Here is a 21,299-nt window from a genome sequence, read left to right as displayed (position 1 = left end):
AGATGTCAGAAAGTCATTCTCTTCAGGAAACAGCTTGTAGCTTCTTGTGCCGTCATGTTGTCACCCTGCACAGTCCTTGATAGTTACATGTGTTACTGCGTCTTTGTCATCTTTGCCCCATGCTACTACTGGCAAAGGGAAATGATTTAATCTGCTGTTTTCATCTGGTGCACCTGCATTCATATAAGTTGTTGACGTGAACTGACATTTCTCGGTTGAAAAAGGTATTCAAAATATTTTTGCATCTCTCTCAGATTGCCAGCTTGTTGTGGTTCCTGGAGTTTCCAAATTTAGAAATCTCAGCCTCTTCTTCAGTGGAACCAGTTCCCACTTTTTTCAACACGGTTCAGGAGATAGACACTATCCATATCTCCAAGCTAAAACTTAAAACAGTCTTTTCTGATAAAACTAAAATTTTTTATAGTTTAGCCGTTTGGCCCCCGGTCTCATCAGTCCCAACAAATAATATTGAGACTTTGGAAATCCTGAAGAACAGCTTTCCCCTCAAACATAAAGGACTCTAAGACTACGTTCACACTGCAGTTCCCAAGTGACCCAAATCCGATTTTTTGCTCATATGTGACTCAGATCTGATTTGTTTATGACAGTGTGAACAGCACAAGTCACATGGAATCTGATCTTTTCAAATCAGATTCAGGTCGCTTCCATATGTGGTTCTAAATCGGATACAGGTCTGATGTTTTGCAATGCGACCTCAGTGTGAACAGCCAGGTCGGAATTAATGCGACTTTGACGTCACTTGAGAGCGACCGTTGTCGTAATACTGCCCTGGCGGGGGCGGGAGTCACTCGGAAGCGATCGGAAAAGGTCAAGACAAACATGGAGGATAGCGGCGACGGAGCTAATCAGGGGAGGGACAGTGAGGTCGTGGACCTTATAAGTATTGGGGGGGACACTACTATACAAGCTAAATTAGAGGGGTCTTATCGTAACCGGTCCGTATTTGAGAGCATATCAAAAAGAAATGTGCGAGCGCGGCTACAGAAGGACGTGGCTGCAGTGCCAGAGGATAATAAAGAGACTGAAAGCTAAGTTCAAAGAAGCTAAGGATTCAAAGAAGCTAAGGATTCAAATCAGCGAAGCGGTCGTGGTCGCATAACCTGCCCGTTTTACAACGAACTGGGCGTGTGTTAGGTGATAAACCCAGCTGTCAGCCGCTAGAGCTGCTGGATAGCTCTGTCGACACAGGCGAAGAGGAGCCTGAAACGCCGGAGAGCAGAGCTGACACTCCGGGGAGCGGAGCTGACACTCCGGAGAGCGGAGCTGACACTCCGGGGAGCGGAGCTGACACTCCGGGGAGCGGAGCTGACACTCCGGAGAGCGGAGCTGACACTCCGGGGAGCGGAGCTGACACTCCGGAGAGCGGAGCTGACACTCCGGAGAGCGGAGCTGACACTCCGGGGAGCGGAGCTGACACTCCGGAGAGCGGAGCTGACACTCCGGGGAGCGGAGCTGACACTCCGGAGAGCGGAGCTGACACTCCGGGGAGCGGAGCTGACACTCCGGAGAGCGGAGCTGACACTCCGGGGAGCGGAGCTGACACTCCGGAGAGCGGAGCTGACACTCCGGGGAGCGGAGCTGACACTCCGGAGAGCGGAGCTGACACTCCGGGGAGCGGAGCTGACACTCCGGGGAGCAGAACTGACACTCCGGTGAGCGGAGCTGACACTCCGGGGAGCGGAGCTGACACTCCGGAGAGCGGAGCTGACACTCCGGAGAGCCGAGCTGACACTCCGGAGAGCGGAGCTGACACTCCGGAGAGCGGAGCTGACACTCCGGGGAGCGGAACTGACACTCCGGAGAGCGGAGCTGACACTCCGGGGAGCGGAGCTGACACTCCGGGGAGCGGAGCTGACACTCCGGGGAGCGGAGCTGACACTCCGGAGAGCCGAGCTGACACTCCGGGGAGCGGAGCTGACACTCCGGAGAGCGGAGCTGACACTCCGGGGAGCAGAGCTGACACTCCGGGGAGCGGAGCTGACACTCCGGAGAGCGGAGCTGACACTCCGGGGAGCGGAGCTGACACTCCGGGGAGCGGAGCTACCTTTAGCCCAACATACAGCTCTGAATTTGATGATGAAACAGGAAATGAACCTAGCTGTCTCTCAGCTGTTTGTAGCCAACTAAAAAAGCGATTATTTTTTATCCTGGTAATATGACATATATACTGTAGGTAATACGGGCACCGAGTCACTCCCATCGACATCTGGAGAAAGCTCATCATCTGTGCCTGCTACAGAGACCAGTGGAAAGGAATTAACAGCCACCAAGTTCTCTGGAAGTAAGAAAGCTAAAGTTGTGAAATCACTAATAAACCGTTGATTGCTGAGCTGAATGCTTAACCCCCCTCCCCCTTCAAAAATGTGTGTTCCTACAGTTGAATGTTTGAGCTTCACTGTGCAGAATGATATGCAGAATCTGTTTTCACATTCATCTGCTGAAAATTAAAATTTTCTCTGAGCTAAATTAAAATCGGATATTAATAGAGTGGGCCATGAACATTATTTGTGACATCACAGATAGATTGGAGCTAATACTGATCAGATATTCAATTTACATAAGTATGATGTGGAAACTTGAAGCCTATAGTGTACAAACATTGAGAGTGGACTTTACAGTGAAGTAGGAAATATCGTGTGTCCAGCAGTTAAACTTCTGAAATGGAAAATATTTGCGTAGTATATATTCTGGATTTTTTAATAATGAAGGATATGTAATTGCAATGATTTTAACAAGATAATTGAACTTTTTGTGGAAAAATCACATCAGACACATTATTTTTCAAAGTAGAGTGTTTGATATACACCTTAATACATGTCTAGGGGGATCCTTACCTGATCCATCCATGACTGTTTTGTACACTACTGTATCCTCTTATTACTGCACTGTATCACTGCAAACCCGTCTATTTATTTCTACCCTCCATTGCTTGCCTAGGTATTTATTTTTGTAATTCTGCTACAGTAGCTTTTACCAAACACTTGCTCTCTTTTTTACAGCTACATCTGCAAAGAGCAGAAAAAGAAAGACCAAAATGGAAACAACCCTTGAAGTCTTCGCTGAAAAGATCAGACGACACTGATCTTCACTTGAAGATGCAAGCAGCACAACATAAGCATGAGCTCAAACTGTTCTCAATGTTCACAGTTTCTTGAAAGGTCAAACCAATCCACACGTCCACCTTTCTACCAGACACCAGTCCAACCTCAACGCCTTTACAACCCAAGTCAACGGCTGCCTCAACACTCCTTCCATAACTTCACCGTGGCCCCTCCACAGCCCATGGCTTCACCTCAGTTTCCGTCATTCCCCGAGACATCCAACCAGCCTCAGGTTTTCCTGCAAGATCTGGCTCAACCTCTACCCTTCAAGCATACTCCTGCACATCCTCCAGATCTGGCACAGGCCCTCAGCCAGGCGCCAGCACACCCTCAACATTTGCCTCAGCCTGCACCCTTCATTCAGGCCTCAGCACATCCTCCATTCCACCGACCGAGGATGAGGATAACTAAATCACTAGTTTTCATAATCACAATATTGTGAAATGTTTTCAGTATTGCAGAAGGATAAAGTTTTGCTCAGTTATTTTACCTTGGAAGTATTGATGTTGCTCTGTAATGTTATTACACCTACAATAATAAGAATTGCACTATGTAAACATGTTAAATTTTTACATTTAATTTTGAACTTGAGTTAGCCATTCCAGAGCAGAACTGAGGGACAAGCAGGATTTCTAAAGAATATATGTAATCCCTTCTATGGAGAACTATTTAATTAGTTGTTTTTTTTTCGTAACAGAACACCATTTCTTTGTGACAAATTGTTTTGTATATCTCATTTTCCACAATGATCGCAGGTGTACATGAACATGTAGAGTTGTAAATACAGAGCATTGTTACAGTTTTTATGTTGACTGTTTTCATTAAAGAAAAAAAAATCATTACTCATTTCTATATTTTTTTTTTCTGAGCCACTGAAGAAGGGATAAAGAGCTGCATGTGCTCCAGAGCCGCAGGTTGCCTACCCTTGAACTGAGGGAAAATAGTGGTTTTGTGGCTCAACGTTGGCTGTAAAAAAGTTCTGTCAGCGCCTCTCTGACCCTCGTTGGCTGAACATCTTGTGCAGCCCCTCCTTCTGCCCCTCTGTCGTCCTGAAGAACAGCTTCACCAGGTTCCTCGTAGGCCTCACCGGGCTTCTCGCACACGTTGTGAAGAGTGCAGCATGAACTTATGACGATGGGGACAGAAGAGATGTCCACATCTAGGCGTTTCCCCAGGCACCTCCACCGCCCCTTTAGTCGGCCGAACGCGCACTCAACAGTCATTCTGGCCGTGCTGTGGCGCTCATTAAAGTATCTTTGCACATCTGTCAGGGCCCTTGCGTCAGTGTACCCTTTGAGCAGCCAGCGTCGCAGGGGGTAAGCAGGGTCACCGAGCAGCATGATTGGTATTTGGACGCCGTTGATCTCTTCGGTGTCCTTAGATGATGGAAATATAAAATAAGTTTAATTTATTTACCAGGGATATTATAATGTGTAAGTCTACCCATTTCTATTCACCCTATATTGTCACAAACTGCAACGTTAAAGTGACATTATGTGCTTTGTCTCCAAATAGAGGGGAGGGGTTGTGTTTCAGAAAAAAGTCACTGGTGGAAAAAGCTCCCCTCTCTCTGCCATTGCGTAGATATGGGAATTCTTGAGAACCCTGGCATCGTGGACACTTCCAGGCCATCCAGTGTAGATGTTGGTGAAACTGTTGAGGGGACATGGAATGAATTGAACATTTCATACTTAGACCAATGCAAACAATTATGAAAATAAGTACCAATCAATGATTCATCTTTGAGGCAATAGTGCACTATGATATAACATTTAAGTAATTTTGTAGGCCAAATGTTCAACTATCAATGAGTGTAAAAACAAAAACAAAGAAGCAACTAGATCTAATACCAGTGAGTTAAGACGTCAAAAGACAAAAAAAACACTGGTTTCATCTTTAACAATGTGTTATATTTTAAAAGCTTGTTATATTATCCATTGTGTCAAATCTGCATCTGAAAAGTAACTGAAGCTGTCAAATAAATGTAATGGAGTAGAAAGTACAATATTTCCCTCTGAAATGTAGGAGTCGAAGTATAAAGTAGCATCACATGGAAATACTCAAGTAAACTACAAGTACCTTAAAATAGTATTTCAGTACAGTACTTCAGTAAATGTATTGTCTCACGACTGGTTGTATCACAGTGCAGCATCACTTTACATGTAACACTGATTACTCAATTAATGATGGTAGCACTAGTAGAATGACAAAACGACGTGGAAGAGATATTATTTCATAATAGACGTACCAGAACTGATGATCCACAACCCCCTACAGAAGAACAGAGTGCCATCCTTTGCGATTAGAGTAGTCCACATGATTGTCCTCGGGGGCAATGATGGGGATATGAGTCCCATCAATCGCTCCAGCGCACTGTGGGAAACCCCACCTCTGTCGGAAGCCTTGTAGGACGTCCCAGAGATCGTCTGTCACGGCTCAGACAGGACAGAGAACCCACATGCACAACACCAGGCAGAATCAGAGTCCAAGAGGCTTTATTCGGGTCCAAGGCAGGCAGGGGTCAAAACCGGGCAGACAGGCAGATCAGGCAAACAAGTCCAAGGGGGCAGGCAAAAATCAAAAACTGGGAGTCATACCGGGAGTCATGCAGGGTTACAGGCAGGCAGGCAGGAACAGGACAGAAATCAGGAAGGCTGGAAAGCGGAGCAAAAGCACACGACAATCTGGCAAACAAGAAGGTGGAAATGGGCCGGTATATGAGGGGAACTGCTGATGAGGGAAACCAGGTGTGGAGCTGGGTGGGGAGGCACAGGTGAAGGGAATGAGTGGATCTCTGGCTGATTAGGGTGGCAGGATCTGGAAAAACAGGGGAGTGAGTAAAACTAAAAAACTACACTGGGAAACCATGACATCGTCTCCTTGAGGCAGCTTGATGTAGTCAGGCATAAGGACATGGCGAACGGCCTTGCAAAAGTCGTGGACAATGAGACAAACGGAGGACTTTGCAATGCCAAACAGGTTGGAGATAGTCCGGTAACCTGCCCCTGTCGCCAGCCAATATAACCCAACTCTTACACGCTTTCTCAGGGAGATGGGTCGCCTGAACTGAGTGTCTTGTCTTGAGAGTCTTGTGGAGAGGCGCTGGCAGATGTATTGGAAGGTAGCCCTCGACATCCTGAAATTCTGGATGAAATCTGTCTCTGTAAAGATGTTCATCACATCATGATCCCACCACTCCTGACTCCGAGTCCGCATCCACACACACCACTCTACAGACGAGGCAGCCATCGCTCCAATAAGCCATTATTAAAAATGCGGCTTTCTTTCTCCTCCTTCTCCTCTTCATTAACACTTGCTCACAGTTTCGTCGGCTTCCACCACACAACATCTTCAAAATATACCCATGTACGCTCACCTCTGTTGCCTCCATGTTTACCGCCGTATGAAGGTGTGCTGCGTGTGATGTCTTTGTTATTGTTCCTCTGCGCATGCAGGTCAGTTCAGGCCGTGATGCGTTCACACTCGAGTTTGATATAGGACACATTTTAAAAAGATAATCTGAACAGCCACACAAAAAAATCGGATATGGGAAAAAATCGGAATTGAGCATTAAGGCCTGCAGTGTGAACGTAGTCTAATGGCGCCGGTGATGGCGACATGCAATAGTAGTTGGTGAGGTCTTTTGTTTTGTCTTTGTTTTGTTTCTACTTGTTCTACGTCAGGGGTCGGCAACCCGGGGCTCTAGAGCCGCCCTAGTGGCTCCTGGAGCTTTTTCAAAAATGTTTGACCTTTTTTTCTTCTTTTTTTCCTTTTTTTTCCTTTTTTCTTCTTTTTCTTTCTTTCTTTTTTCTTTTTTCTTCTTTTTTTCCTTTTCTCTTTTTTCAGCTTTTTCCCAACATTTCTTCTTTTTCCTCGACATTTTGACTTTTTTCTCGACATTTCTACTTTTTTCTCGTAATTTTGACTTTTTTCTCAACATTTCATTTTTTTTTAAGATTATACTTCAACATTAATCTCGACATTTCGACTTTTTTCTCAAGATTTTACTTTAACATTAATCTCGACATTTCAACTTTTTTCTCGAAATTTTTACTATTTTCTCGTCATTTCGACTTTTTTCTCAACATTTAGATTTTTTTCTCGACATTTCGACTTTTCTCAACATTTCAATCTTCCTTCCTTCCTTCCTTCCTTCCTTCCTTCCTTCCTTCCTTCCTTCCTTCCTTCCTTCCTTCCTTCCTTCCTTCTTTTCTCCCTTCCTTTCTTCCTTCTTTTCTCCCTTCCTTCCTTCTTTCCTTCCTTCCTTCTTTTCTCCCTTCCTTCCTTCTTTCCTCCCTTCCTTCCTTCTTTTCTCCCTTCCTTCCTTCTCCCCTTCCTTCCTTTCTTCCTTCCTTCTTTTTTCCCTTCCTTCCTTCTTTCCTTCCTTCCTTCTTTTCTCCCTTCCTTCCTTCTTCCCTTCCTTCCTTTTTTTCTCCCTTCCTTCCTTCATTCCTTCCTCCTTCCTTGACCCGAAGACAGCACAAGGGTTAAAAACATTGTGGGGCTTTAATCAGTCCCAGTTTTAAGCCTTCGAAGGCACTGAGGTTCAAAATAACCCAAGAGCAAAGGCCTTCGTGCCTTGCAATGGTTAAATAAGCAGTTATATGTCTGAGTTTACTTGTTCATATAGCTGGTCATCAAATAACGTATTTTGAGTAGCCCTCACCACCGCTCTCATCGAAATAGCTTGCAACAACGCAGCATTTGCAGGGAAGATAATTCCCAGGTATGCACAGAGAGGCCAGAGCATTACCGTTCTACATCTTGGGAGCTTCTGTCTGTGGTACGGTGGGAGTTGGAAAGAGACGATGTGGGCACTTTCCTGCTCATTAAACAAAGCAAAGGATTTATTGGGAAAATGGATGTCCTGGCATTCGTTGGTTCGAGCACTGAATCCCTTGTTCCCTGTTCGCTGTGCTCATACATTGTTATAGTTGGCCACAGTAATGAGCCGGGAGTTACGATGAGCTCACACAACTCCTCAGGGATGTCAGAGAATCGGCGCTCACATGTTGGAGTTGGCCTAATAGCTCCCATTTCTGAGTTGGATTTCACTCATTTACCGTCACTAAGAAATACAAGGAAATTAATACATTTAATTCTAACCATTTACTGTAAAGATTCATAATAGGATTCTTGTAGCATTCACAGACATTATACAGACTCCTAATGCTGGATTCACACTGAAAGCGTCAAAAATGTGGTGGCTCAGCATGCCTGCATCACGCCTTCAACACGCCTGCATCACGCCTTCAACACGCCTTCAATACGCCTGCAGCACGCCTGCATCACGCCTGCATCACGCCTGCAACACGCCTGCATCATGCCTGCATAACGCCTGCAACACACCTGCATCACGCCTTCAACACGCCTGCATCACGCCTGCAACACGCCTGCAACATGCCTGCATCACGCCTGCAACACGCCTGCAACACGCCTGCATCACGCCTGCAACACGCCTGCATCACGCCTGCAACACACCTGCATCACGCCTGCATCACGCCTGCAACACACCTGCATCACGCCTGCAACACGCCTGCAACACGCCTGCATCACGCCTGCATCACACCTGCATCACACCTCCATCACACCTGCATCACGCCTGCAACACACCTGCATCATGCCTGCAACAAGCCTGCATCACGCCTGCAATATGCCTGCAACACGCCTGCATCACGCCTGCAGCACGCCTGCATCACGCCTGCAACACGCCTGCATCACGCCTGCATCACGCCCGCAACACGCCTGCATCACGCCTGCATCACGCCCGCAACACGCCTGCATCACGTCTGCATCACGCCTACATCACTCCTGCATCACGCATGCAACATGCCTGCATCACGCCTGCAACACGCCTGCATCACGCCTGCAACACGCCTGCATCATTCCTGCATCACACCTGCAACACGCCTGCATCACGCCTGCAACACGCCTGCATCACGCCTGCAACATGCCTGCATCACGCCTTTAACACGCCTGCATCACGCCTGCATCACACCTGCATCACGCCTGCATCACGCCTGCATCACGCCTGCATCACACCTGCATCACACCTGCATCACGCCTGCATCACACCTGCATCACACCTGCATCACGCCTGCAACATGCCTGCATCACGCCTTTAACACGCCTGCATCACGCCTGCATCACGCCTGCATCACACCTGCATCACGCCTGCATCACACCTGCATCACGCCTGCATCACACCTGCATCACACCTGCATCACGCCTGCATCACGCCTGCATCACACCTGCATCACGCCTGCATCACGCCTGTAACACGCCTGCATCACGCCTGCAACACGCCTGCAATACGCCTGCATCACGCCTGCAACACGCCTGCATCACGCCTGCATCAGTCCTGCAACACGCCTGCATCACGCCTGCATCACGCCTGCATCACACCTGCATCACGCCTGCATCACACCTGCATCACGCCTGCATCACACCTGCATCACGCCTGCAACACGCCTGCATCAGTCCTGCAACACGCCTGCAACACGCCTGCATCAGTCCTGCAACACGCCTGCATCACACCTGCATCACGCCTGCATCAGTCCTGCAACACGCCTGCATCACGCCTGCATCACGCCTGCAAAATGCCTGCAACACGCCTGCATCAAAGTGAACAAAGTGTCAGGGTTTGACACTTCCCCCAGTTTGACTTTCAGTTTCTGTCTTGCCCCGCCTGTGTCCCATCTGCCCTGATTGTGTCTGCACCTGTGTCTCGTCATGTCTCGTTATCCCCTCAGTATATCTTGTCTTGTCATTCCTTGGTTCCCTGTCGGTCCGTACTGGTTCTTCCTCCATGTCTCCTCGTTGTTTTTTCCTGTTCCTGGTTTTTGTTTATCCTGCTCTGCAGCGCCTTATGTTTTGCCCTTTTGGATTAAAACCCTTTGTTTTTTGAGAACTCCTGCCTCCAGCCTCCCTCTCTCTCCTGCACTTGGGTCCTTAAAATACCAAACCGCAACAGAACGGACCGACCAACATGGACCCAGCGGGAGAGCGCCTCTCGTTAAGGGAGTTTTTGCGCCGGGCCGAGGAGGGGGAGTATTGGGACCCCTTTTGGGGAACACGCCTGGCTCTGGGTGGGCCCAGGAGCCTGCAGGCTCAGGGGAGGCTACGACGACGGCGTCAGCGCCAGCCCCAGCCTGTTCGGGTGGGGGCCCTGGACGCACCTCTTCCTGTTCTGGCTCCAGCAGTGGTCCTGGACGCATCACCCCCTGTTCCGGCTCTCCGCATCCTGTCTGCTCCGGTTCCGGCTCCCCGCATCCTGTCTGCTCCTGTTCCGGCTCCCCGCATCCTGTCTGCTCCTGTTCCGGCTCCCCGCATCCTGTCTGCTCCGGTTCAGGCTCCCCGCATCCTGTCTGCTCCGGTTCCGGCTCCCCGCATCCTGTCTGCTCCGGTTCCGGCTCCCCGCATCCTGTCTGCTCCGGTTCCGGCTCCCCGCATCCTGTCTGCTCCGGTTCCGGCTCCCCGCATCCTGTCTGCTCCTGTTCCGGCTCCCCGCATCCTCTCTGCTCCTGTTCCGGCTCCCCGCATCCTGTCTGCTCCGGTTCCGGCTCCCCGCATCCTGTCTGCTCCTGTTCCGGCTCCCCGCATCCTCTCTGCTCCTGTTCCGGCTCCCTGCATCCTGTCTGCACCTGTTCCGGCTCCCCACATCCTGTCTGCTCCGGTTCCGGCTCCCCGCATCCTGTCTGCTCCGGTTCAGGCTCCCCGCATCCTGTCTGCTCCGGTTCCGGCTCCCCGCATCCTGTCTGCTCCTGTTCCGGCTCCCCGCATCCTCTCTGCTCCTGTTCCGGCTCCCTGCATCCTGTCTGCACCTGTTCCGGCTCCCCGCATCCTGTCTGCTCCGGTTCCGGCTCCCCGCATCCTGTCTGCTCCGGTTCAGGCTCCCCGCATCCTGTCTGCTCCGGTTCCGGCTCCCCGCATCCTGTCTGCTCCTGTTCCGGCTCCCCGCATCCTGTCTGCTCCTGTTCCGGCTCCCCGCATCCTGTCTGCTCCTGTTCCGGCTCCCCGCATCCTGTCTGCTCCTGTCCCGGCTCCCCGCATCCTGTCTGCTCCTGTCCCGGCTCCCCGCATCCTGTCTGCTCCTGTTCCGGCTCCCCGCATCCTGTCTGCTCCTGTTCCGGCTCCCCGCATCCTGTCTGCTCCAGTTCCAGAGTCCCGTCCTGTTCCAGAGTCCCGTCCTGTTCCAGAGTCCCGTCCTGTTCCCGAGCCCCGTCCAGTCCCCGAGCCCTGTCCAGTCCCCGAGCCCAGCCAAGTCCCCGAGCCCAGCCAAGTCCCCGAGCCCAGCCAAGAGTCCCCGTCACGCCCCCCGCCAAGACCCAGGCCTAGGCCTCGGGGACGCCCCCCCGAGTTGTCTCGCCGGTCTGCCCAGTCCCGAGGACGGCCCCCGGAACTTTGCCCGTGTGTGGCCTGGGCCCTCCTCCAGGCCCCCTCTACCCGCCCTGGGTGACTGTTGGGACATCTGGGATCTGTCCCTTGAGGGGGGGGGGTACTGTCAGGGTTTGACACTTCCCCCAGTTTGACTTTCAGTTTCTGTCTTGCCCCGCCTGTGTCCCATCTGCCCTGATTGTGTCTGCACCTGTGTCTCGTTATCCCCTCAGTATATCTTGTCTTGTCATTCCTTGGTTCCCTGTCGGTCCGTACTGGTTCTTCCTCCATGTCTCCTCGTTGTCTTTTCCTGTTCCTGGTTTTTGTTTATCCTGCTCTGCAGCGCCTTATGTTTTGCTCTTTTGGATTAAAACCCTTTGTTTTTTGAGAACTCCTACCTCCAGCCTCCCTCTCTCTCCTGCACTTGGGTCCTTGAAATACCAAACCGCAACACAAAGGAACAAGGAACAAAGTGCATATAGTCTACATATATCTATGTTTAGCGTGCACAACTTCAGTTTCCTATATCACCATCGCACTTTGGGAAGCCTTCTTTATATTTCAGCATTATTTCTGCGTAGATAAGAGTGAGTTTGATGCTCCTTAACCAGGTTGGTCCTGGATCACCATCATCGTTGGTCCCGGTGAAGCTGCAGTCTGCGGTGAACACTGACACACTGGGTCGGAGCGGATTTGGGCATATTGTTTAAACTGTGTTTTGAGATTAATAAGCGCGTTTTTTAATTATTTTGCGTTGGATCGATGTAGAAAATAAAGTTCAGGTAAAAACGGCAGTCAAATCAGCAAAAATGTCAGTTTGCTGGATGAAATATATTAATTCCTGATTAAATAAGTTTGTTAGTGCACAGCTCTGCTCATGTACGCATGTGAATGAGTGTACGTTTGTGTGTACATGAAAGTACAATCTGCATTGAGACTTCTTGCTTCAGGAATCCCGGTCTGTGATTGGACGCTGCCTCGGCGTCAACGCTGCTCATTTGCATGAAGTTGAGATTTTTCAATTTCAAATTGACGCTCTGGACGCCTCCATCGCGCTGCTCTGTACTCCTCCAATGCTTCTCACAGCGCTTTCATAGAAAATGAATGGCAGCCGGATGCCTATGTGGCGCTTTCAGTGTGAATCCAGGGTCAGTGTGCTGTTCGCTCCAGATGACATCTATCACACTATCAGATATTGATCAATCAGAAGAAGGGGCGGGGCAAATTTGCACCAATTATGGCCAAGGACTCAAAACATGTCCGATGACTCCACCCACGCCCATTAATGCTAACCATTAAATATGAAATTCATCACCAGGCGCACTTGGTGCAAAATTTGGTGACATTTGGGGAACTATCAAATATGGACCAATCAGATGAAGGGGGGGGGCACGCTTTTGAAAGAGAAAAGTAATGCGCATAGTCGCAGGATGGAGACGCATATTTTGATGTATAAAAAACCTGGGTGCACGTTACAGTTCGGGCTCTGAAGTGGCTGAAGAAATGGCATAAATTTCGCCAAAATGACGATGATTAATTCAAAATGTTCAAAACGGCCGACTTCCTGTTCGGTTTCGTTCATGGCGCCAAGAGACTTTTCTTTAAGTTGCAACATGATACAGGTGTGTAGCGGTTTTCGTTCATGTACGTCAAACCGTATTGTGGGGCTTCAGGCACAAAGTTTTTTCTGTCTGAACCAATCAGATGAAAAGTGGGCGCGCTTTTTGGCGTCTAGCGTCGCCATGGACGTTCCTTTTTTTTTTTTTAGGCTTTTGACTGAGAAAAGTAATGCGCGTTGTCGCAGGATGGAGACGCACATTTTGATGTATAACACACCTGGGTGCACGTTACGGTTGAGGCTCTGAAGCGGCTGAAGAAATGGCATAAATTTTGCCAAAATGAATAAATTCAAAATGGCTGACTTCCTGTTGGGTTTCAGCCATCATCTGCCCCCTGGGCAGAACAGGCTTTTGCCAAAAGGAAGACCTGATCACTTCAGAGGATTTGAATGGTGCAATCAAAAGATTTAAAATCATGTGTAAAATGCTACAAAAAGAATTTCCTTGAATCCAGAGTCAGAAATAACAGCTGCTTAAATCGTTGAAAACATGACATATTCTGAAAAACATGACTGGATTCATGTGGCACGTTCTGTCCTTCACATTGGGGATCAATAAAGTATCATTGATTCTGATACTGGAGTGAATTCTTAGTGTTTTGAAAAATCACAATGAGAGTTCTTTTTTTTGTTTCTTTTTTTATGACTGTGGTCTGTGGTCACTTCAGCTTTTATGAGACCAGCTCGTAATGGTCACAAAAACTTGGCCCTGCAAGCTTAACTCCAAGCCTCCCCTCGTGGGTGCTAAAACTCCAGCGAGGAAGATGTGAAACGCATCTCTCTTGCTCTGTTTTTGTCATTTATGTGCTTTTCCTAAAGGACCAACACATAAATCACATGTCTGATTTCAGGAGTGTAAATCGTTTACCAAAGCGCTTCAGCCAAACCAGCAGTTGAGTTGCTGCCAATAGGTAGCAGAGAATTTGGAAATGATAACGCAGTGTTGACGAGGACGGGTGCATTTAACCCTTGTGCTGTCTCCGGGTCAAGGAAGGAGGAAGAGAAGAAGGAAGGAAGGAAGGAAGGAAGGAAGGAAGGAAGGAAGGAAGGAAGGAAGGAAGGAAGGAAGGAAGGAAGGAAGGAAGGAAGGAAGGAAGGAAGGAAGGATAGAATGGAGGGAGGAAAGAAGGAGGTAAGGAAGGAAGGAAGGGAGGGAGAAAAGAAGGAAAGGAGGAAAGAAGGAAGGGAGGAAAGAAGGGAGGGATGAAAGAAGGGAGGTAGGAAAGAAGGAGGGAAGGAAGGAAGGAAGGAAGGAAGGAAGGAAGGAAGGAAGGAAGGAAGGAAGGAAGGAAGGAAGGAAGGAAGGAAGGAAGGAAGGAAGGGAGAAAAGAAGGAAAGGAGGAAAGAAGGAAGGGAGGAAAGAAGGGAGGGAGGAAAGAAGAAAGAAGGAGGGAAGGAAGGGAGGAAAGAAGGAGGTAAGGAAAGAAGGGAGGGAGGAAAGAAGGAAGGAAGGAAGAAAGGGAGAAAAGAAGGAAAGGAGGAAAGAAGGAAGGGAGGAAAGAAGGGAGGGAGGAAAGAAGAAAGAAGGAGGGAATGAAGGAAGGAAGGAAGGAAGGAAGGAAGGAAGGAAGGAAGGAAGGAAGGAAGGAAGGAAGGAAGGAAGGAAGGAAGGAAGGAAGGAAGGAAGGAAGGAAGGAAGGAAGGAAGGAGAGAAAAGAGGAAGGGAGAAGGAAGGAGAGAGCAGGAGGAAAGAAGGACAGGAGAATGAGGTCATTTTGACCCAAAGACAGTACCAGGGTTAAAACCACCATTCCTGTCACCAGCTTTCTTTGTTACAGTTGTTATTTCTCCTACAAACCTCAGAATTAGGTTGAATAGAATCTAATGTACGGGTGGAGTTTGCATGTTCTTCCCATTCTTACATGGGGATTTTCCTGTTTTGAAGCCAGTCTATGCAGTAATGGGAACACGGTGGAGTTACAAGACGTGCTGTTCCCTCTAAGAGTGCAGGATTGTCAGTGGCACGTTGTAAACGCCCCCATGAGGTCAGGAGAGGCTTTACCACCCACTAAAATTCAGATCCCATGACCTATTGATGTCAAAAATGTTCTGTTTGTTCAGAAAAGATTCTACAGAATACAATGTTCTAATTTTATACAGTATATTGAATGTTTTCAATATACAAAAAGTATATGAAATGTTTTTCTGTTAACCCTTGTACTGTCTTTGGGTCAAAATAACCCAATTCTCCTGTTCCTTCTTTCCTCCTGCTCTCTCCTTCCTTCTCCCTTCCTATTTTTCCCTCCCTTCCTTCCTTCCTTCCTTCCTTCCTTCCTTCCTTCCTTCCTTCCTTCCTTCCTTGTTTTCTCCCTCCCTTCCTTCCTTCTTTCCTCCCTTCCATCTTTCTTTTTTGCTGCCCTCTCCTTCCTTATTCCCTTCCTCTTTTCTCCCTCCCTTCCTTCTTTCCTTGTTTTCTCCTTCCCTTCCTTCCCTCCTTCCTTCCCTCCTTCCTTCCTTCCTTCCTTCCTTCCTTCCTTCCTTCCTTCCTTCCTTCCTTCCTTCCTTCCTTCCTTCCTTCCTTCCTTCCTTCCTTCCTTCTTTTCTCCTTTCCTTTTCTCCCATCCTCTCTTCCTTCCTTCTTTCTTTTTTGCTGCTCTCTCCTTCCTTATTCCCTTCCTCTTTTCTCCCTCCCTTCCTTCTTTCCTTGTTTTCTCCCTCCCTTCCTTCCTTCCTTCCTTCTTTTCTCCCTTCCTTTTCTCCCATCCTCCCTTCCTTCTTTTTTGCTGCTCTCTCCTTCCTTCTTCCCTTCCTTCCTTCCTTCCTTCCTTCTTTTCTCCCATCCTCCCTTCCTTATTTTCTTCCTTCCTTCCTTCCTTCCTTCTTTTCTCCCTTTCTTCCTTCTTTCTTTCCGTCATTTCATTCTTCCTTCCTCCCTTCCTTCCTTCCTTCCTTCCTTCCTTCCTTCCTTCCTTCCTTCTTTTCTCCCTTTCTTCCTTCTTTCTTTCCATCTTTTCATTCTTCCTTCCTTCCTTGCTTCCTTCTTTCCTCCTTTCTTCTCTTCCTCCTTCCTTGACCCGAAGACAGCACAAGGGTTAAATGATTTACTGTTCTGTAGAACTCCGTGCTGCTTTAATTTCATTGTACAATGACAATAAAAGTCTGAAGTCTGAAAACCAGGTTCCAGTCCAAATGTATAGCTTAGGGTTATTTCACGCCTGTCCCGTTTGGAGCAGTTGTTCCGAAACAGGGAGCGTTTCCCCCTAAAGATCGGTTGGTTTGGTACATGTGAACACAGCAAGCTGGCAGTTGTAAATAAATCAATAACCTATGTGTGTACATGTGTCTATTCCAGCTGATGAGAGTAGCAGACCTGGTAACGAGAGGTTGGGACTCCTGCGTCGGCCCTCGGACCTGGGACGGATCTGTACAACGAACACAGCTAAAACAACACGCTTGAAAGGGAAGCTATTGTTCCATATCTATAATATTTATTTTGTACCAAAACATGGCAAGTTTTTAATAAAGGCCTCCGGAAGCTCAACTTTGAGGAAAACGTTAATAATGTTTCCTTTGACAGTCAAAGACAGACACGATTTTTTCTTTTATTGTGCACTTCGAGAAAAAAGTCGAAATGTCGAGAAAAAAGTCGAAATGTCGAAATTAATGTTGAAATACAATTTCAAAAATAAAGTCGAAATTAATGTTGAAATACAATTTCAAAAATAAAGTCGGAATTTCGAGAATAAAGTTGAAATACATTTCGACTTTTTTGTCGAAATTGTACTTCAACATTATTCTCGACATTTCGACTTTTTTCTCAAAGTGCATAATGAAAAAAAAATCTTCCTCCTCTAAAATATTATTTTTATTTTTCTCCTGTCTGGCCCTAATTCTCTTCCGTAGATATGAGATTAAAATGTGATTAATTAGATTAATTAATTAAAAATCCTGTAATTAATTTGATTTTTTTTTAATTGCCTGACAGCACTAATTTATTTACAGGACTGTCTCAGAAAATTAGAATATTGTGATAAAGTTTATTTTTTATTTTCTGTAATGCAATTAAAAAAACAAAAATGTAATATTTCTGGATTCATTACAAATCAACTGAAATATTGCAAGCCTTTTATTATTTTAATATTGCTGATTATGGTTTACAGTTTAAGATTAAGATTCCCAGAATATTCTAATTTTTTGAGATAGGATATTTGAGTTTTCTTAAACTGTAAACTGATCAGCAATATTACAATAATAAAAGGCTTGCAATATTTCAGTTGATTTGTAATGAATCCAGAATGTGTGACATTTTTGTTTTTGTAATTGCATTACAGAAAATCACAATATTCAAATTTTCTGAGACAGTCCTGTATTTAATCAGTGCAAGTTGCACCTTATGACTTCACCAGCAAAAAGAAAGTTGCAGATTCCGAGCAGTCTGTGAACGCGTCATGATAAGTGTGTCTCAAACTGGATTTATGGTTCCGCGTTAAACCGACAGCGTAGCCTACGGCGTAGAGTGTGCATCGCCGCGTAAACCTACGCCGTAGGCTCTACGTCGGTGTGACGCGGAACCATAAATCAGCCTTCAGTCCCGGTGAGAGGGGAGGGAAGTCCACGCAGAACCTGCCTCCCCCCAGAACACGAGTGGGTCTTCGTGGGGAAAGCACTAACAGCGTGACCGTGACAAGGATGGACACGCATCTGCGGGACGATCCCTGCGTGTCATTGCACGGAAATTCCACTTTTTTCCAAACTTCATCCTGCAGCTTAAACAGCTGGAATCATGAGTGACTCTCCACGGTGACTGACGACCCTCCGGAGTGGGTTCGGGCTTTTTTCTCGGACTGTGGACGTGACCTGTCCCCGTGAGGAGTGAATAAGGAGCTCCGTTTCAGGGGGAATCCACTCAGCGCCTCCACACACTCCGTGGAACTAAGAGGACAAGGGGAAAACGATGCGAACCCGATTCCCACGCGTTGCTGCTCCCCCCGCGCATGCGCGCTCGGACCGGTGTTCTGCCAATTTCTGCTACCTGCCGAGAAATCCTACTTTCTGCTTCTGCACATGCGCACAGTCGATTTGCCACGCTAAATTGATAATATATGGGATGTTGAGTATTTGATCCTTTAAAATACACTACCCATGACATGAATTGCATTACACTTTGTGAACATTACACGATAAAGAGAAAAAAACAACCCAATTCTAGCGCTTTATTTGATATTCATTCAGTCATTCAGCCTTTATTTACCCAGGCAGGTCATTAACCTCCTTACTACTGTAATTACATTCAGGCCGCCTGGATTTATTATGATTTTATGGCTGTAGAATTGTCAAATGTGCAAAGAATCAGTGCTCCTGTCCATTTATTTCCCAATATAACTTCAACTTTCAATATCTGGCAGTTATTCAATATGACTGTGTGTTCTGACTGTGTAATAACTTTAAGAACACATTCTTATTTACAATGATGGCCTTGCAAGAGACAAGGACAAGCACTTGGTGGGGAAAGGAAGTGGTTTAGGGAGTAAAACACAGTAAAATTGTAGCTCTGCAAAGGTAGAAAAATCATTAGGGTGTAGGAGTTTGAGAAGAAAAGAGCTGAAAAAGGCTTTTTGTTGGAAGAAGGAAAAAACGTGAGTTTATTTCAGTCTCTCGTCACCAACAGTAACAGAACACTAACTGAAAACTCATCGTCATCATTAATAACGGCTAGATTCTTGTGAATTCTAACCTACTGAAACTAAACAGTGTCCTGTTAGTGAGCCACTACAAAGGAGCATTTTTTGGCAAAGCAGCAGTAATTGGCACAAAGGTAGAAAACCATTAGGGAGCATTTTTTGGCAAAGCAGCAGAAGTTGTCAGAACACCGGGGGCGTGAAACATGTTCCCCGCGTGGGTCCCCGCGGGCCTGCTGCTCCTCGGCCTGGTCGTTCCTCCGGCGCGGGGCGTTCACATGTCGTGGGAGAGCTGGAACGCCGGGCAGCGGAACGGAGGCGAGGAATTTGAGAGGCCGAGCTCTCAGCCGCACATCGTCTTCATCCTGGTGGACGACCAGGGCTTCCGGGACGTGGGCTACCACGGCTCCGAGATCAAGACCCCCACCCTGGACCGGCTGGCGGCGCAGGGGGTGAAGCTGGAGAACTACTACGTCCAGCCGCTCTGCAGCCCGTCCAGGAGCCAGCTGATGACCGGCAGGTAAAGATCCCCACGTCTGTTACCGCTCTCTCCCAGAGACTCCCGGTACCTGACCTCAGGTACTCCAAGTACCTGACCTCAGGTACTGGGAGTACCTGACCTCAGGTACTCCCAGTACCTGACCTCAGGTACTGGGAGTACCTGACCTCAGGTACTCCCAGTACCTGACCTCAGGTACTGGGAGTACCTGACCTCAGGTACTCCCAGTACCTGACCTCAGGTACTGGGAGTACCTGACCCCAGGTACCCGAGTCCTGGATGGTTCAGATATTTCACTGCTCCAACATACCTGGATCCAATGGGTGGATCCACTCACCTGCGGTGCGTCCCAAATGCCATACTAAACAGTATATACTCAAACTGTATACTTAAGTTCGGCAAATATCATTAGTATGCATTAAAGCAGCACAATGTAACTTTCAGCTTTTGTTGAGTTTGGCGGCTCCTTTGGACAAAAGCGGTAGTGCTTTACCAGAAAGAACTACATTTCCCATGAGCACCAGCGCGTACTGCCGGAAAACACCTGTCCCCGTCGCTGCATTTGTTTTGATAGTGAATGAAATAAGACGGGACGGACTTGAAGTTGAAAGTTGGCGTAACAGAGACCAAACAGCTGACTGAACCACAGTGTTTACATCCATGGTTTAAACATACAGCTGGAACGGTAATGTGATTTTTTTCTGACTATATTTATATACGATGTTTATATCACTGTACAACGCTGCACATTACGAGACGTTTCTTTATTATATTTTAACGTTACAGTCAGCTGTTTGGTCTCTCTCTACATCCTGTGTGTCTGTCCATTGAGCTGTTACGCCGAGAGCGCCCCCTGCAGGTTTGGAGCACTTCCGGTTGTAGTGACCGCTTATGAAGCGTTTTTCTTTTGAAGATGGTTTCTTGTTTTATATGGTTTTGTGCTTTGCATCGTTTCTCTATTTGCAGCACGTTTGATGATGCTGCATTTGTCTTTGTTTTTTGCAGCACGTTTTTTCATTTGCACCACGTTCCTCTTTTTGTACCTCGTTTTGAGTTTGTGAATTTGAATCGTTTCCGTACTTGAAGCCGTTTTCCTTAACTGAGAAGCATTAAGCCGTTGCAGTGCGTTTGGCCCTTGTCGGCCACGTACATTAGAGTGGAAGAGTGGAATTTCAGACACAGCTCTGCTCTTCTTCTCTGGCCGGTTGGAACAGGGAAACTTCTGAAACTCTCCAGAAAAACCACAGTGACCCCGAATAAGACAAAGCAGATGTAGAGAATGTGATGGGTGACGGTTTCAGGCCTTATCTGTGTCAAATCTCCGCTGCGTGAGGAGAACTGAACAACGTCGCGGTGGCCTCTGTCAGCGGAACAGCTGTGTTGCCGTGACAACCACAGAGCTCGTCAGCGTTTGAGGATATTAGAGGTCGAGGCTCGTTAATGAGGGCGTGATTTGTGGTGTAGCTTTGTAGTTTTCTCGTATGGAATGTTTCTCCTCAGCAGTTTCCAGCGTTGAACATGCAGCCCTGCAGAGCTGCTGCTTCAGCGGCTACATCGTCCTCACAGAGGTGTCTTCAGTATTCACATCCATTACTCAGGTAGAAGTATAGATACTAGAGTTTAAAAATACTCCTGTAGAAGTTGAAGTATCAACTCAAGTTTTTTACTCAAGTAAAAGTATAAAAGTACTGGTTTCAAAACTACTTAAAGTATAAAAGTAAAAGTAATGTAAGGGGGAAAAAAGCCATTAAGGACAAAAGACTTTGAAAATGAATGCATCTTAGTATAATGCAAATATATTAAAGAACCATATATGTGTACTATTGAGCATTAACATGTGTTTCAGAGAGCAGGAGATATGATGACTAGTTGCCTATAAGTATTGTAATGGTGCAAAAAGTCAAACTTCAGAGGCATGTTATCATTTATCCTAACCTTTATTGGAATGTACATCCAAGTTTAGTTGCAGGAATCTGAGGGAACGGATGTAAGAACAAAACTGGACAAGAACATCTGAAACAACCACAACCAAATTCACTCTATCCGGATGGAGCAATTTAACTGAA

At 47.2% G+C, this 21,299-nt stretch overlaps 1 protein-coding gene across 1 annotated transcript in view; it reads left to right on the top strand.

Annotated features, from left to right (window-relative positions):
* Nucleotides 1-17,710: 17,710 nt before the first annotated feature.
* Nucleotides 17,711-21,299, top strand: part of arsj (arylsulfatase family, member J) — a 39,088-nt gene continuing 35,499 nt past the window's right edge. Inside the window, exon 1 of the mRNA XM_061710262.1 lies at nt 17,711-19,254. Coding sequence (XP_061566246.1) covers nt 18,941-19,254 — 314 coding nt within the window. The 5' untranslated portion in view covers nt 17,711-18,940. The remainder of the gene's footprint in view (nt 19,255-21,299) is intronic.

Source organism: Cololabis saira, chromosome 20 (genome assembly GCF_033807715.1).
Source record: "Cololabis saira isolate AMF1-May2022 chromosome 20, fColSai1.1, whole genome shotgun sequence".
NCBI classification, from domain to species: Eukaryota; Metazoa; Chordata; class Actinopteri; order Beloniformes; family Belonidae; genus Cololabis; species Cololabis saira.
The sequence above is the reverse complement of the archived record's forward strand: the minus strand, read 5'-3'. Positions and strand labels throughout refer to the sequence as shown.